This window comes from Micromys minutus, assembly GCF_963924665.1.
Source record: "Micromys minutus genome assembly, chromosome: 23".
Classification (NCBI taxonomy): Eukaryota; Metazoa; Chordata; class Mammalia; order Rodentia; family Muridae; genus Micromys; species Micromys minutus.
The window spans coordinates 34102944-34122015 of record NC_137958.1 but is presented as its reverse complement, the minus strand read 5'-3'; the positions used below and the strand labels follow the sequence as shown (position 1 = coordinate 34122015).

At 35.0% G+C, this 19072-nt stretch overlaps 1 protein-coding gene across 2 annotated transcripts in view; it reads right to left on the bottom strand.

Moving 5' to 3' along the window:
* Positions 1-19072, bottom strand: part of GLCCI1 (glucocorticoid induced 1) — a gene marked incomplete at its 5' end in the record, with an annotated part of 76551 nt that overhangs the window by 23533 nt on the left and 33946 nt on the right. Inside the window, 2 exons of one of the 2 annotated variants that reach the window (XM_080936190.1) lie at positions 8840-8956; positions 17280-17366. In XM_080936190.1, coding sequence (XP_080792316.1) covers positions 8840-8956; positions 17280-17366 — 204 coding nt within the window. The remainder of the gene's footprint in view (positions 1-8839; positions 8957-17279; positions 17367-19072) is intronic. The other variant, XM_080936189.1, reaches the window with a different exon arrangement.

Below are 19072 nucleotides of genomic sequence, written 5' to 3'. Positions count from 1 at the left end.
GATCTTTCACTTACTTGGCTAGGGTCACACCAAGGTGTTTTATATTGTTTGTGACTATTGTGAAGGGTGTTGATTCTCTAATTTTTTTCTCAGCCTGTTTATCCTTTGAGTAGAGGAAGACTACTGATTTGTTCAAGTTAATTTTATATCCAGCTACTTTGCTAAAGTTGTTTATCAGCTGTGGAGTTCTCAAAATTTGAGGGGTCATTTAAGTATAATATCATATCTGCAAATAGCCATATTTTGACTTCTTCCTTTCCAATTTGTTTCCCTTTGAACTCCATTCGTTGTCTAATTGCTCTGGCTAGGACTTCCAGTACTACACTGAATGGGTAAGGAGAGTGTGCAGCCTTGTCTACTCGCTGATTTTAATGAGACTGCTTCAAGTTTCTAGCCATTTAGTTTGATGTTGGTTACTGTTTTACTGTATATTGCTTTTATTATGTTTAGGTATGGGCCTTGAATTCCAAGACTTTTACTATGAAGGGGTATTGAATTTTATCAAATGCTTTCTCAGCATCTAATGAAATGATCAGGTAGTTTTTTTTTTCCCCCCTTTGAGTTTGTTTATATAGTGGACTATGTTGATAGATTTCAGTATATTGAACCATTCCTGCATCAAGTGGGATAAAGCCTACTTGACCATGATAGGTGATCACCTTGAAGTGTTCTTCGATTCAATTTGTGAGAATTTTATTAAGTATTTTTCATTGATATTCATAAGTGAAATTGGTCTGAAGTTCTATTTCTTTGTAGGCTCTTTGTATGGTTTACACATGATCCTAACTGTGGCTTCAGGGAAAGCATTGGGTAGTGTTCCCTCTGTCTCTAATTGGTAGAATAGTTTAAAGAGTATTGGTATTAGGTCTTCTTTGAAAGTCTGATAGAATTCTACACTGGGCTTTTTTTGGTTGGGAGACATTTAATGACTTCTATTACTTTAGGGGTTATGGAACTGTTTAGATGGTTTATCTGATCCTGATTTAACTTTGGTACCTGGTATCTGTCTAGAAAACTGTCCATTTCACCCAGATTTTCCCAGTTTTGTTGAATATAGGCTTTTGTAGTAGGATCTGATTTTTTTTTTTTAAGATTTCCTCAGTTTCTGTTGTTATGTCTCCCCCTTTCCTTCTGATTTTGTTAATTTGCATACTGTTTCTGTCCTCTCTGGTTAGTCTAGTCAAGGGTTTATCTATTTTGTTGATTTTCTCAAAGAACCAGCTCCTGGTTTTCTTGCTACTTTGCATAGTTGATACTTTTTGCTTCTACTTGGTTGTTTCCAAGACTGAGTTTGATTATTTCCTGCAGTCTACACCTCTTGGGTGTATCTGCTTCTCTTGCTTCTAGTGCTTTCTGATGTGTTATCAAGCTGCTAGTGTATGAACTCTCCAGTTTCTTTAAGGAGGCACTCAGAGCTGTGAGTTTTCCTCTTAGCATTGCTTTCATTGTGTCATATAAGTTTGGTTATGTTTTACCTTTTCATTAAATTCTAAAAAGTCTTTAATTTCCTTATTTAATCCTTGACCAAATTATCACTGAATAGAGCATTGTTCAGCTTCCATGTGTATGTGGGCTGTTGTTTTTGTTTTTATTGCAGACCCGTCTTAGTCTATGGTGGTCTGATAGAGTGCATGGGATTATTTCAATCTTCTTATACCTGTTGAGGCCTGTTTCGTGACTGATTATATAGTCAATTTTGGAGAAGGTACCATAAGGTGCTGAGAAGAAGGTATATTCTTTTGTTCTAGGATGAAATATTCTATAGATGTCTCTTAAAACCGTTTGGTTCATAACTTGATAGTTTCACTGTGTCTCTATTCAATTTCTGTTTCCATAATCTTTCCATTGATGAGAGTGGAAGGTCGAAGTCTCCTACTATTGTTGTGTGTAGTGCAATATATGATTTCAGCTTTAGTAAAGTTTCTTTTATGAATGGAGGTGCCCTTGTATTTGGAGCATAGATGTTCATAACTGAGAGTTCATCTTGATAAATTTTTTCCTTTCATGAGTAAAAAGTGTCCTTCCTTGTCTTTTTTGATAACTTTTCGTTGAAGATCTATTTTATGCGATATTAGAATATCTACTCCAGGTTGTTTCTTGTGACCATTTGCTTGAAATGTTTTTTCCCAACCTTTTACTTTGAGGTAGTGCCTGTCTTTGTTGCTGAGATGACTTTCCTGTATGCAGCAAAATGCTGGATCCTGTTTACGTATCTAGTTTGATAGTCTTTGTCTTTTCACTGGGGGATTGAGTCCATTAATATTGTATAGATATCTGTTAAATCCATTTGGTTTATAACTTGTTAGTTTCTGCTTCCATGATCTGTCCATTGATGACAGTAGGGTGTTAAAGTCTCCCACTATTACTGTGTGAGGTACAGTGTGTGCTTTGAGCTTTAGTAAGGTTTTTTTTTTTTTTTTTTTATGAATATAGGTGCCCTTGTATTTGGAACAAAAATATTCAGAGTTGAGAGTTCATCTTGGTGGATTTTTTTCTTTGATGAGTAAAAAGTGTCCTTCCTTTTCTTTTTTGATATCATTTGGTTAAAATTGATTTTTGTTTTATATTAGAATGGCTACATCAGCTTGTTTCTTGGAGCTGTTTGCTTGGAAAATTGTTTCCCAATCTTTTACTATGAGGTAGTGTCCATCTTTGTCACTGAGGTGTGTTTTCTATATGCAGCAAAATGCTGGGTCCTGTTTAAGTATCTAGTCTGTTAGTCTATGTCTTTTTATTTGGGAATTGAGTCAATTGATGTTAAGAGGTATTAAGAAAAAGTGACTGCTGTTTCTTGTTTTTTTAGTTAGTGGTGGAATTATGTTTGTGTGGCTGTCTTTTTTTGAGTTAGTTGAAAGAAGGTTACTTTCTTGCCTTTTCTAGGGTGTAGTTTTCCTCCTTGTGCTGGTGTTTTCTATTATCCTTTGTAGTGCTGGATTTGTGAACAGTTATTGTGTAAATTTGGTTTTGTCATAGAATATCTTGGTTTCTCCATGTTAACTGAGAGTTTTGCTGGGTATAGTAGACTAGGCTGGCATTTTTGTTCTCTTAGGGTATATATGACATCTGCCCAGGATGTCATACATATACTTAAGAGTCTCTAGTGAATAGTCTGGTGTAATTCTGGTCTCCCTTGATATGTTACGTTTTCCCTTATTGCTTTTAATATTCTTTATTTTTCTTTGCATATGGTGTTTTGGTTATTATGTGAAGGGAGGAATTTCTTTTCTGGTCCAATCAATGTGGAGTTCTTCAGGCTTCTTGTATGTTCATGGTCATCTCTTTCTTTAGGTTAGGGAAGTTTTCTTCTTCTTTTTTTTTCATGTTACCAGAAAGTTTACTCCAACTGAACTGTCAAGTCTCAGAACAGCCTGCAGTCACCCACACCGGAAGTTTTCTTCTATAATTTTGTTGAAGATATTTCCTGGCTCTTTAAGTTGGGAGTCTTTGCTCTCTTCTACACCTATTATTCTTAGGCTTGGTCTTCTCATTGTGTCCTGGATTTCCTGGATGTTTTGGATTAGGAGCCTTTTGCACTTTCTTTGAATGTGTGTTAATGTTTTCTATGGTATCTTCTGCACCTGAGATTCTCTCTTCTATCTCTTGTATTATGTTGGTGAGGCTTGCTTCTCTGCCTTCAGGATTCTTTCCTAGGTTTTCTATCTCCAGGGTTGTGTATCCCTTTATGATTTATTGTTTCTATTTCAATTTTTAGATCTGGATGGTTTTGTTCAATTCCTTCACCTGTTTAGTTGTGTTTTCCTGTAATTCTTTAAAGTATTTTTGTGTTTCATACTTAAGGGCTTTTACCCATTTACCTGTGTTGTCCTTTATTTCTTTAAGGGAGTTATTTATGTTCTTCTTATAAAGTCCTCTATCATCATGATGAGATGTGATCTGAAACCTGAATCTTGCTTTTCTGTCTGATGTGTTGTGGTATCCAGGACTTGCCCTAGTGGGAGAACTGGGTTCTGATGATACCAAGTAGCCTTGATTTCTGTTGCTTAGGTTCTTGTGCTTGTCTCTCATTACCTGGTTATCTCTGGAGTTAGTTGGTCTTGCTGTCTCTTACTGAAGTCTGTCCTTCATGTGAGCCTCTGAGCCTGTGATCTTAGGTGTGTCAGCACTCCTGGGAGACCAGCTCTCTTAGGGTGGGATTTGTGTCTGGACTGCTATGACCAGAAGGATCCTGTTCCCATTTGCTCTGTTCCTGAGCCTTGTAGTCTCTTGTCAAGTCCCTCTTTGGACAGCTATTGGAGAAAAAAATGTTTGTCTCACCTGTGAACTTAGGAGTGACAGCACTCCTGGGAGACCAGCTCTATCTGGGTGTAATTTGGTACCGGAGAGCTGTGCCACAGGGTTAAATTCCTGTGCTCAGATAGAGACTGGAAGGATCCTTTCCCCAGTTTCTCTGTGATTCCCGAGCCTTGTGATCTCCTGGCAGGTCTCCTTTGGCCAGTTATTGGAGCAAAAATGTTCGTCTCACCTGTGGACTTAGGGGTGACACTCCTGGGAGACCAGCTCTCTACAGGCAGGAATTTGGGTCTGGAGAGGTGTGCCACAGGGTTAACTCCAGGATGCAAATGGAGACTGAAAGGCTATACACATAATTTGTAATGTTCGAATCAGCATGTTAATATTTCCCATGTTTAAATGTTTATGTGCTTTAAATTTCAGTCACAAATGAAAATACTAAATCTCTAGCTCTATTACACATTTTCCATTTTCTTGTTAATCAAACGTGTTTAGCTTTCATAAATAATATTACACCTATAATCATTTGCGTCTGTGTATAATGTTTAGTATCAGACGCATGTACTGACCTCACATTTCTTCATGAATTTTCGATTTGATTTCATTAAGCTTTTATATAATTATCTCCATACAAAACTCATTTTAATATGTTATAGCAATTTTGGTATTTGATAGAAAAAAGTACTTTAAAAAAATTTCCCCTTAGTTATAGGTATATTTGCAAGACTTTTGGATCCAATTTAAATAATAAATGCAGTAAGTTTTCAAATTTTCTTTCTAAGCAGTAGATGTGTGTGTATGTGTGTGTGTGTGTATGTATGTATGTATATGTGTATATGTGTGTGTGTTTATAGTTTGATCTTTGAAATAAACTTTTTAAATAATAAATAATACAAATAATTCCACTGAAATTCATACACAATTTTTATACTAATTTGGGATAACTAGGTATCTTAAAAATACCTTCTTATCAAATAATGTGTTAAGACAACCAATTTTCTATTCTTCATTTTATAACTTTGATAAACTAGTATATAGTTCTTTTCATGTGAATTGGTGGGACTGTGTATTTTTTTAAATTAACCCAAAATAATACTGTTAAATTTTTATATGGCTATACTTTTAATCATTTCATTACGTTTTAGTGTTCTATTTATCATACAAGATTCTAACCATAAGCCTAATTAGAATGTCAACAATGCTTATAAGTATATATTTACATAAGCAAGTTTAAAAATCAAGAAATTTTCCTAATTTATATTTTATTCAACTAGCCATTTTTGTTCTTTAAAGCATTCCATCCTTGAGTCCACATTCACTGACAAATATTTATATAGCAAAAGTAAATAGTTTCTATGAACAACCAGATACAAAGAAGTTAAATGCAAGTCTAATCATCTTAGTCTATTCTTTAAGTACTTACCCTAGGTAATGGGATCACATTATAGTTGGTGCTTGCAACAAACTTGCAAATATTAATTTTACCAGATTGATAAGAAAAAGGAAAGCAAACATAACTACCACTTTGGATATCTAGGGATACCAGTTTGCTGAATCTCACTGAGCAGATATGACCAGATATTATCAGTGAGAGACAACAAATCACTCTATTTTAAATATAAAGGTAGATGAGATTTGCTTGCATAAAGTGCCATCCAGTTATCAGTACAGTCACATTTAGAGCCCCCATTACTCAAAACATATTCTTTCGTGCCTCGCTGCATCAGTTCCCAGTCCTGAAACTTAGTTTATATAATTATACCTTTGTTAGAAATTAATGTAGCAAACCATACATTATGCAGTTCTTTTCCTCCTAACTTTTTCACTTAGCAAAGTGGTTTTGACATTCAATTCTTCAGTCAAACTATCAAGTTCCTTTCCTCCATACTGAGGAATAGTACTACACTGTATAGTTATGTAAAATATCTGTCCAACCACTAGCAAAAGAATATTTGTTTTCATTTTCTTTGGTATTATGAATAATGTTTCCACAAATACTCATGTAAACATGTCTTAATTTGTAGTGGCCACTTGAAAGGGAACAATACTGTGGAGAATAGTCAGTATATGCTTGACAAAGTGGTTATATCGTTGTGTTCTAACAGCAACACACACTCTTCTTTTGTTTTACATTTTCATTACCTTTTGGTATCATTAGTATTTTCCATATTAATGATCTTATAATTAGTTTTTATAGTGTGGCTATTCATTTTGATATTACTTTTTTTTTTTTACAATTTTCAATGCATGTTTATTTTTAATATTGTCAATTAAAATTTAAATATCAAGAATTTTAGCCCAAGAGGCACCTTTGGCACATTTTTAAGTAAAATACTGAGCAGGGTATGTGGTATTCCCAGCAGTTGGGAAGCTGAGGCAAGAGTTACCATAAGCAAGCCAGACTGAACAACATAGCAAGCTCAGGGCTAACCTGGGCTACACAGCTGGGCCCTGTCTCAGAAAACAACTATATTATTTGATATTACTTTTATAATCAATATGATATACAAGTAGTAATGTCTTTCTTATTGCGTTATGTAACGTGTCAATAACTGCAGACCTTGGTGATGATTTCTGTCTTGACATTAATGCAACCAGTAGTATTTATAGGATGAGATCTTAGTATCACAATCACAACAGAAAATTCGGCTGTTCTGCATTTGATTAAGAACTTTCACAATCACAAATGGACACTATGTTTTTGTAGACTGATGTTAAGGTGATACATGATTGGACAGTGGAAAGGTAGGCGGAGAAAAGGGAGGAAATTGGAAGAGGAAGAGAGAGAGAGGGAGAAAATCAAGATGGAGCTGGGGAGAGCCGACTTAGTTCCTGGTGGCTGTAATTCAACATAGATAAATATAAATATTTAAAGGGATTATATAGGTCTTTATCTCATAACCAAGGGCAGTTTGTATCTTTGTCTATTGGATGTAAACTTATTGTGGTTTGTGAGGGTTTGTGAACTGAGAATCTATTATATAAACCGTTTGAGAAGTTACTGGGCTTTGAAGTGAAGTTTTGCTGGGCAGTGGAGGAGACCTCCTGGGAAGGGATCATGGAGAGGGTGGCTTGCAATCCAAGCCACAGAGTCTGTGCACATGGCTCCATATTAAGCGGCGCCTGCAGAATGACCATGGTGGGGGTGGGGGTGAAGAGATTAAGTCAGATTTTAAAAAATATTTAGTATAACATGTTTTATCAAATGTTATTAAACATCAAGAAAATCCAATTTCCTTTTTCTCTGGTTTAACTTTCCGAAATAGTGAGTTATATTAATATTTTGTATTGTTGAATTACCCTTTCTGTCTGAAATGCCGATCTGCTAATGGCACATGGTATCAGTTCTAACTCATTAAGATTCATCACTCCAGGCATATACCCCAGAGACACCTTAGTACACAACAAAGATATATGCACCACAATGTTCATTGCAGCTCTATTCATAATAGCCAGAAGCTGGAAAGAACCCAGATGTCCTTCAGAAGATGAATGGATACAAAAATTGTGGTACATTTACACAATGGAGTACTACTCAGCCACCAGAAACAATGACTTGACCAAATTCTTAAGAAAATGGCTGCATCTAGAGAATATCATTCTGAGTGAGATAACCCAGTCACAAAAGAACAGACATAATATGCAGTCACTGATAATGGGATGCTAACCCCAGAGGCTCGCACTGCCCCAGAAACAACTCACAGACTGTATGAAGTCCAAGAAATAAAGAAAACAAAACAAAACCAAACAAAAAAATCTTTACACAACAAGAAAACTTTGACTATTTCCACGTTACATTTTGTTTTACATGTACTTTATGCTCATTGTAACTATTAAGTTTTCAATGCATACTATCAAACCTTTAAAAAAAATCAAGTACTGACTAAAAATATATATTCATATAGTTTTATGTAAAAATCATTTTAATATCTGAAAAAAAAGTACTGACAAAAATGTATTGTATAATTTTATGCAAAAAATGCTTAAAATCTGTACATTTATCTTTGTTTTGTAAAATAAAGTTTAAAAAAAGATTCATCACTCCAGAGCAGTACTTCTCAGATCTGTTCCATGTGTTAGTACAAATTTCTTGGAGGAAAATAAAAGTCTATTTTTAAATTCCTTCATGTGGAAAAAGACACAAAATACCCAAAGCACAATACACACAGTACCTTCTACTCATAGAATGGCCGAACAGATACTCCTCAGTTTTTTAGGAAGCACATTATCTGTGATCTCAGCATAGGTAAAAATCATTCTTAGATCACTATACTATGTTTTGTCTGTTACTAAAACATTGTTAGAAATACAATTTTAAAGCACTTTATAAGAATTTATCAGAGGTGGAGGGTGACACTCAGAGGGGGCCTCTCCCTTATCAAATGAGAAGGAGGTAGGATGAGGAGGGACTTGCAGGGGTTACTGGAAGGAGAGGAAGGGCTGATACTGGGTTATAAAGTGAATGAATGAATGAATAAATAAGCAAATTAAATGAATTTATCTAAGTAAAGTGATTTGGTGAAGGTAAAGCTTTTCCCTTAGTAATACATTAAGAGGAATGACTAAAATCTGAAAGAACTTAGCCTACCTGAGTATGACTGATTGTTATGTGGTTGCCATGGAGAGGTGACTGCCGATCTTTCTCTTTACTATGCCGACTACTTTGCTTGCTGCGTTGTAGCTGTTGCCTAAGTTTGGCAATCTGCTTTGGGGAGAAAATAGAGGAAAAGAAAACAGAAGTGAATGCCAGTGATATATTTTTCCTTTAGTTTTTTTTTCTCAAAACTTTTAATAAAATACAATGTTTTATCACAATGATTTATTCTTCAAATTGTTATGACTGAAACAATTAAAAGAAAATGGAACAAATGTTCCATTTCTGCAACTTTATATGGTGTGCAGGTAAGCAGGTAGACTACATTTTCTTGGACTGTTTCAGATTTTACCTTCATCATGCTACAAGTCTCTTCCTTTAAAGAGGAAACACTGTTTGGTATGAAGTATTTCATATGTCTACTGATGAATCTGTCAAAACTGACATCTATTTCCCAAATTGGTTTTCCTTTCTGACAGGGTCTTACTACGCATAGTCTCAAACTCACAGAGATCAGCCTGTCTCTTCCTTCTGAGTACTGAGAGCAAAGACCCACATCATTATATCTTAAAAAGAGGCTGCATTAATTTTCGTATTTCACTTTTATAAGCAAAAGAGATCTAGTGTATCTATTAACTAAATGTTCTACTATACACTGCAATGGTAGCAAAGTAAACAAAAAATTTAGTACCTTATTAGTCATTGTACATAACATGAGGACAGTTTTACATATTTAATCTTATAATGTATTATCTTTTACTCATTTAGATGTAAATATACATTTGGATATACTCTCCTAATGAGATCACATTCCAGATTTAATTGCAAAGTCTTTACTACAGTATCATTTAGAACTTACTAAACTGCTTACAAATGATATATAATGTATGTTAAAACTTCCCACGAATTTTAAAAAGATATGACTATTGTTCAAAGGCCATATTGTCAAAACACTGGTCATGTGTATCCCTAAGTAACTGACATGTTGTAAATTTGGTCTTAGCATGGGACTGCTAAGTATCAGTAGTTATAGGGGCTAGAGAGATGGCTCAGCAGTTAAGAACACTTGCTGTTCTTGCAGAGTACCAGAGTTCTGGTCCCACTACCAAATAGTGGCTCACAACTATGTAGTATCAGTTCCAGGGAATCTGACACCATATTCAGGTTCCATGAGCAACAGGCACACATATGGTACACATTCATAACATGCACACAAAATATGTGTGCACATAAATTTTAAATTCATTTTTTAAAAAGTAATATTAGCAAGCCTCCACAAAGCAGAGCTTAGGATGAGTTGGCATGAAACATTTTTAATAAGGTGAGGCCCTGGAATCTGACTGCATCAATAGGGGTGCTGGCCTATTAGAAAATAATGTGCTTCTAATGGACCCTAATTCTCATAAAGACTCCTGTTTCCTTATGTGATTCTCTTTCCTGAGCACTCACTCTCCCACCTGTTACTCGATCTTCATATGACTCACCAAAGGCCAAACAAAATGGGCTGTCTACTCTTAAGACTTTGGGTCTCATCACTTTCAGAATGAATCAATTTTTAAAATTTATACATTACTCAGTCTCTAATGAAGAACAGATTAACAAAAGAACCATTAACAATTTGGGGAAAATCTTTAATACTAATATTACTTTTTGCCATAAAAAGATAGCAGCATTAATCATTAATTATTCTTTGAGTGTCTAGAATAAGCAGTTTTATGTTGTCTACTAGATCAAATATGAATACGAAGTGTTAAAATGTATGAATTTTCTCAAGAGTATATATAGCAAAACCACAATGTACTATGAAACTACATAAATATGTACCATAAGTAGCTGAAACAACAGAAAGCACAGTAAGATAATTAGTATTAAAACCTATAAATGTTGCTGGTAAAAAGATACGACTTGTTGAGGAAATTAAGTTTTACCAGTGGTAAATAATGGGGAGACAGTACAACCACCCAAAGGGGGATAACTAGTCCTTTAAGATGTTATACTTTTTTCATATTTGTGACTTACAGATCTCTCATACAGTATCTTTGCAAAAGATATATGCAAGTAAGATTATGATAATATTTCTGTTCCTTGCTCTACTTTTAAATGACTTGATTTTCTTCTGGAGAGCATAACTTTTCATGAGAAAAAAAAATCAAAATTAGTAGGTAAACATTATTAAGTCAAGACAAATTATTCTTTATGACAGAAGGTAAATAGAATCTCGAATTGTAAAAGTTATTTCATTAGTATGTAAGTATAAGATTAGGTGTTTTCTGAATAGTAATGATGTTTTAGTGGTGTTTGAAAACTGGAAGTGCTTATATAAAACAGTTTTGCATGCCTACAAATTAAAGCAATTGTAATTATTCATTTTAAAGACAAGTCTTTAAAATTGATTAATCTTAATCTCTTGTGACTTCTTACACATTAAAATGAACCAGAAACCTTTCCTTCTTTGTAAACTTTACAAAGTCTAGAAAAGCTTTAAAAAGTTCCTATCCCATAGTTGTTGGAATGCTGACTAAGTAGACTGGCAGTGTCTGTAACTGTCATGTCTGTTCAATTATAATCGCCATGCGCTTGCTTACAAGCAGTAGGCACCAGAATAAAAGGAAAGCCTATTTTCCCTAATGTATAAACTTAGAACACTGCAAATTCCATTTTAGACATAGGTAAGGTAACATAAGTAACTAGACACAGTGAGGCTGCCAGTCCATGAAGTTCTTTGCTTCAAAATGCAGGAGGTTCCTGCATTTATTAAGCCTACGAAGAAAAGAGGGGCATACGTACACTACCTGGCAACGGAAAACACTGTAGCTTTATACAGTTTTGTTTAAAAGTCCTTTCTTTCCCCTTTGACGGGCAAAGAGCCCCCCTGGTATCTGAAGCCACCTCTTCTCTCCAACCCAAGTACCCATGAGGAGCACAAGTGTCTCTTGGAGGAAAGGCAGAGGACGTTATATTTGTGCTTATCCTTAGTGCTTAACCCTGCCTTGAACAGCCTCTGTAAGCCCATAGTCCCCGGGATCACACCACATCACATCTTCTCTGCAGGAAGCCATCTACTGGGACCACCGTGATGAGATGCCCAACACAAGCTTCCATTCAAATAGAGCATGAAGTTATGTAAGGTATGAGTTTGATTTTTTTTTTTTTAAGTATAGCTAGTTTTTTTCTCTAAAAATGTATTTCCTATTTTATGGCATTAAGAAAACCAGAGAGAAACTTTCTTCAAACTCTGAAAGGATTACCAACCCCAGTGTTCCTAAAACACTAGGAATAAATAATGTTGGGTCACTAATTTGAGATAACAGTTAGAGAGAACTAAAACAAAACAAAACAAAACAAAAACATTCTCAAAAGACAGGTTGAGCACATTTGTATCAGGGACTAGGAATGGTCTTAGTTCTCAGAACTGATTCAAATCCATAGTAGCTCTGGGAAATGAAAAATCATAATTTAAAAAGCATTAAGTGGTAGCAATGGGATGGGATTCAGTCTTGGGACTTTTGCAAGAGAAGGCAAATAATAATAAGAAGAAGAAGAAAGAAGGCTAATCCAAATCAGGAAAATTACATAGGATTATATCAGCCAACAAAAAATTATTGTTGCTAGTGAGTCCTTGCCCACAGTTATCACTGCACCAAGATGAAAGCACAACCACATGAAAGGTTCTGAGAACTTCAGGGTTCTTAGTTCTCAAGTTAAAACAACTTGCTAAGCATGTATGTCATTGCTAAACATTCCCAATAGTATTTGCTAAAGACCCTCCTTTTAGCATGGTTCAAATTGACATTCCATAGTAAAATGGGACTTGAACATACGGCACAAAGTCTGATGACTTGAATTCTACCCATGGGACCTACAGAGTGAAGAAAAATCTAATTCTTGTAAGTGCTACTCTGCCCTTCTCTAGCCTGAGGAGATATGCACATACATATGTACAGATATGCATCTACACAAACATAATTACATGGATAACATATTAAAGGTAAAGGCAGTGATACTGCCCTAGAAAGACACAACATATATTCAGCAAGTAGAAAGAAACTGAAAACAATCAGTCCAAAGATTCAATGACGTACATGGGTAAGGACAATATCCAAATGGCCAATGTACAAAGAAGAAATGCTCAACATTATCCTTATTAGAAAACTGTAAGTTAACAACAGAGTAAGTAGGTAAACACCACATTCCAGTAATGTTAAAGAACAACTGTAACTCTCCATGTACTACTGAGACTGCGGTGGGAGTGTCTGTTATTTTAATGTGACAGACTTCACTGTAAAGCTTCTTCTGCAAGAACTATTTACATCATTAACATAAGGCTAAAGATTATATCTCAACAGTGGGAAGCAATGCCCAATCTAGTTAGAACTGGTAGTACTGTTTTTTAGAAGGGGAAAAGGTCAGTTCAAGTTAAAGTTATGTTCTAACAAACCTAAAGGAACACTGTTAAATGAATAGGAATCTTGATAGCAGGAGTGCTGGGAGCTATAGTTTCCAGAAATGAAGTAGCAGAAAAAAGACCTCAGGTATATAGCTACAATATCCCATCTCTGTTATTGATATGTTTACAAGCAGCACACTAGAACATACTTTCTTTGTGCAAATAGACATACTTATTTTGTGGATTTATCACTTGTCAAATATAGGTGACAAAATTTTACACATATTACAATTAGCTATGCTGAATGTTCTGATGATGCATATTCTGACTGGTAGCATGAATTTTCTAACCATTTTTCAGACTGACTTGAAGGCTAGCTTGATCACGACTATGTCAATCACTAATAAAAACTATGATTAAAGCTTAGTAACGGCCTGTGGAGCAGTGAAGCACCATAGAAGTCACTGTGCCACTTAAGACATTAAGTGTTGTGTTTGGTTTGCAACAAAAGCACAGGAGAGCAGTACTATTATTATCCCCCATTTAGGAGGAATGGACACAGAAGAGACAGATTTTTAAAGCTTAATATGTCTGCATTAAATGTTGAAAGGCAAATGTGAAACAAATGGAATTCTGGAGTGTGCTCTCTTAATATACTATAATAATGTTCTAGAACGTCCTCCCAAAGGTCTAGCATTACTAGGCTGGTTCTCAGCCTGCGGTGTTACTTGAAGGTTGTGGAAACATTAAGAGTTAAGTCTCATGGAAAAAGGTTAGTTCACTGGGTGTGTGCTGGGATTATACAGGTACCCAAATCCTTCCTGTCGTTTTCTTTACTTCCCAGCCACCATGAATTAACAAAGCCTCCTCTATTACATGCTTCAGGATGATGAATCTCATCACCACAGTCCAAAGAAAAAGATCCCAGTGATTACAGACTGAAAAATTTGAAGTCATGTGCCAAAATAAACCACTCTTCCTTTTAAACTGATTATCTTATATATTTGGTATTGTACTGGAAAGCTAAGACAACAACCAAACTATATTGGCTGAAGAATCAATATAAAAAATAAAAGGAAAATAAATTTTATAAAAGTAAACAAACTAGAATAAAACATTTAGCAAGAGTTGCATTATATTACTTGTTTTTTCTAAACAATCACAAAAGACAATCTAATTTTTTTCTGGAAATGAAACTGGTTTTAAATCTCAAGCTGTTAATAATTTTTATATTAACAGGGAATATATAACAAACTTTAGTACTTTTAAACATCAAGTCTATACTTAGAAACATTCTGCAGTCTACCTAAAAGCAAACCGATTCCTATACATCTATATACCTGTCCATATACAGTCTCACATACAGCAAACTGATTTCTATACATCTATATACCTGTTCATATACAGTCTCACATACAGCAAATTGATTCCTATACCTCTATATACCTGTCCATATACAGTCTCACATAAACGACCCAGGAACAGAGACAGCTCACCTACAAAAATCTCAAACACAGCTTGCTTTAAGAGAACTTTCATAAACAAAGTCTTAACCCAGAAGTGTATTTATAACTACAATACAGTGTTAACAAAGGTAGCAGATGGCTGATTATAGTGTTTACTGCCAGCTTGGCAAAACCTAGAGTCTCCTGGAATGAGGGAACCTCAACCTGAAGAACAACCCAAATCAGACTGTTCTGTGGCCATGGCTATGAGGAACTGTCATGACTGATGATTGACGTGGGAAGGCCCAGCCTACAGTGGGCAGGAATATTCCTAGGCAAATGAACTAAAAAGCTAACAAGAAGCCAAAGCAAGGCAGAAGGGCAGAAGCGGTGCCCTGCTATGGTTCATACCTGTGTCCCTGCTCCGACTATCCCCAAAATGAACTGTAATCTGAACAGTTAAAATAAAATATTTCTTCCTTTAAGTTGCTTTTGGCTTACTACAACAAAGTAATGAGATCACATGCTAACTTTTCGAGAACATTCACAAATGCACTTGATCTCTTAATTATATACATTTTACAGATAGTTCAAACACTTACAAATAAAGTATCTTTGCTGTGTGAGAAACCTAATAAATAAGTGATAAGTGTAGTCTCTGACGTTCCATCTCTAACCCTTCTAGTACTTCACAATGCTGTGCGAGCACTCCAACATTAATGCTTTATTACTACAAGTGTGTACCAGTCAGGGTCTCAACCACTTCACTAAGCAGCTTCCTTAAAGTCAGAGATATTATGGGCTCTAAAACTGAAAGAACAAAACCTTGATGAAGCAATTAATAATCTCTCTCCTTCCCCCTTCCCTTGACCCTCCTGTGTGTATATGTCTGTGTGTGTCTGTGTGTGTCTCTGTGTGTGTGTCTGTGTGTCTGTCTGTGTGTCTCTGTGTGTGTCTGTGTGTGTGTGTGTCTGTGTGTGTGTGGATCCTACAGGTAATGTCTATTTAAGCCTAGATGTACTAAACTAAGCTTCTTTTTATTCTGTTCCTGATAAAAGAAATCTACTTTCACTATGTACTTGGGTAAGAGGTAAGCCAGAATTATACATTTTCTACATTCACAAAAAAATGACTAAAAATGAAATCATAGACAATATTATGCTATTAGACCATCTGGTTTAGACATCACGGTATGTGAGAGAATGGTAAGTCTGAAACTCTGCATTGGAAAGACAGTCAAGAGAAATACTGAGATGGAAGAGCTGGCTCAGCAGTTATCAGTATTCGCTGTTATGTGGAAGACCCAGCTTTGAATCACAGTAACTCTAGTTCTAGTAGAACCATGGCCCTTTTCTGGCCATCATGAGAATTACAGACATGTGGTTCACATACAGACAAGCAGGCATATACACATATACACATAAATAAAATCTGAGAGAATGTCTATGTTTAACATACAGCAAAACTGGTTTGCTGCCAAACTATCAGAAATTTCAGGGAGACAAGTGGTAGAGTCAAAACTAACTCAGATTCACTCTGAGTTCAAAGTATAAAAACTGGACTGGTTACCATTCTGTCAGTTTAACACAAGCTACAATTACCTGGGAAGAGGAACCTCAACTGAGAAAGATGCCTCCAGCAGATAGGCAACCTTACAGGGCATTTTCTAGATCAATGATTGATATGGGAAGGTTCAACTCACTATGAGCAGTGGCACTCGAGATGGTCCTGGGTACCTAAGCAAGCCATGTGGCCATGTGTAACAACAGACAAGTTAACAGTACTTTTCCATGGTCTCTGCTTTAGTTCCTGCCTTGGGTCCCCCCCCCCAATCTATAACCTGTAATCTATAACCTATAAACTGAAAAAATCACTTTCTTTCCCAAGTTGTTTCTGGTCATGGTTTTATCACAGCACTAGAAAGGAGATTAAAAAACATCACTAGCGACCTCAGTTAAAACGAGTACAGTAGTTCTCTTAAAAGCAACGAGTCCTCACCACTGGAGAAAGTGCTTCCCTAAGAGATCTCTGGACTAGATAATATTCTAACCCTGGCTGTCTATAGCTTTGAAAGGACATATAACTAAGGATTAAAATGATTTATATAGAAAAATTAACTGGGAAATACCATAGTATAAACATAGATATGTTATTCCTAGTAAATCACAGGGTAGATTATTTCTACAAGATTTGGCTTCCACTGTACTACTGGGTCCTGAAGGTCATAATAAACTACATATAAAACACTATCAGAAAACAAAAAGTACTATCTCATTGTATAAAGCTATGATCTACCTGCTGTATTGTTTTTTTAAAGCAAGCAAAGGAAGAAATAAAGATAATTTTAAAAGATGACATAAAGATTGTTATACAAAACCAGAGTTCATTCTAGAAGTGCTACAACTGATGGGTTACCTAAATACTGATTGAGAATATGAAAATTACAAACACAAAAATACATTTATTTTCACCAAAATCTAAGGTTCAACTCTGTATGAAAAGTAGGTTACAATAAATGGAAGTCTCACAATATTGGAAAACAGTAAAAACAACCCACAGAGATCTAAAACAAGTTTTAGCATGAAATAAAACAATGACTTACCTCTTTCAGTTGGTCAGCACTTCCCCATGACGCAGAGCGCTGATGGGATCGTTTTTCTGCTCCCTCTTCTGTCCAACAACTAGGTGTCTTTAAAACCAACCAGACAAATCCAAATGTAAGAAATAGAAATGTCACTACTTCATTAATTTCAATAACTAAAATACTTTTAGCATTAGTAAAAAATTTAAATGTTAATTAATTAGACCTAATTAATCAGGTATGTGTCTTCTACATTAAAAAAAATTTGATATTTTCACATCAGCATTAATAACACAGCAAATCTAATAAAATTGTGAAGATTTACATACTGAGCTTTTGTTTTATTTTGATAAGGTTTTAGTTTTTGAGTCAGGGTTTCTCTTTGTTGCCCTGGCCATCTGGAACTGACTCTGTAGCCCAGGCTGACCGAGAACTCAGATTCAGCAGCCTCTCCCTCCTCAGTACTGAAATTAAAGGCATGAATACCCATTTCCCAGCTTGCATACTAAGATTTTATAGAGAACAAACTAAGTAGGAAATAGATATTCTACTTAAAAGAAAAAGACAGCTTTATACATGGATTTATTAACAAACATTCAGCTAAAGGATTAACTTTACTAAGAGAAGAAAATATTGACAGGATTCTCTTTGGGGAAAAGTATTAGTCAGCTTCATGTTAAAAATACAGTTAATATAAAACATAACAGGAAATAATTTTAAAAATATAAATCAAGTGTATTGATTCAAAAAATGAAAGTAATGCAACCTTTTTGGACAAAAAAAAAAAACCCTAAGCCACTATCAAAATCATTTTAATTAACATATAATTTCAATTATTTAAGCATTGATTAGTATTAGCTAAATTGTAACACTAAACATTTATCCTTGGCACTGCCATAAGGTGCAAAATTTAGTTGTTTTAAAAAATCCAAAAATTAAAATACCACCCTTTAACATTTGAGAAAAGCCCAGAAAAATGTAAATTAGAAAAGGAAAACCTAGGAGACAAACAATGGGTAATGATTACCACAGTAAATACATGTGGCATTAAAATGCTTTTTGTATTGCATGCACTTGAGAATTTCCATAATGTGATAAAGAAGCCATCATTCCCGTTTACTTATACAGTTCAAATGCTTATGAGCATCTTTAAAATTAGTCCCTCTTAAAAGTGTCAACCATCTAAAGCCAAACTAGTGACAACTGAATACCAACTGGAGATACAAAAGAAAAGCTCCCTGAAGGGCTACTATGAAAGGGGGTCATTTCATCAGCTCAAAGAATAGTTTATTCAAATGACAAGGGAAAGGATAAAAAATAATACATTTAATAATGTGGGTCAAAAATTATCAAAGTTTCCTATGTTCAATCCTAGATAGGCCAACCTGAAAATAATTTAGCTCCCCAAATAATAATATTTTTAATAATCTATTACAGAAATTTTCCTTTATGATCACTTTTTTGAAATTTTGAGTTTTTAATGACTAAACACTTTTATATTTCTTCTAAGTAGTACCCTGGCCACAAAAACCAACAACAAAAGATCACAACATTTATAAACCAAAAGTACAGTCAGAAAAAAAAAGGTGAGGTAAAATTTAGTCATATCCATGAATATGTTAGAGGAGAAAAGCTAAATAAATTTTAATCCAATTTCTTCAATATTGATTATTTCATAAATGTTTAAAAATTGTAAACAAAAATTAGTAGAGGCTCTTTCCTTTGGTATCAGTGTGACCCAAGGTCCAACTGCTACTATTTTGTCTACAGTCTGGAATAGAGCTTTACAAAAGTGCTGCTTATAGCTTTGCTAC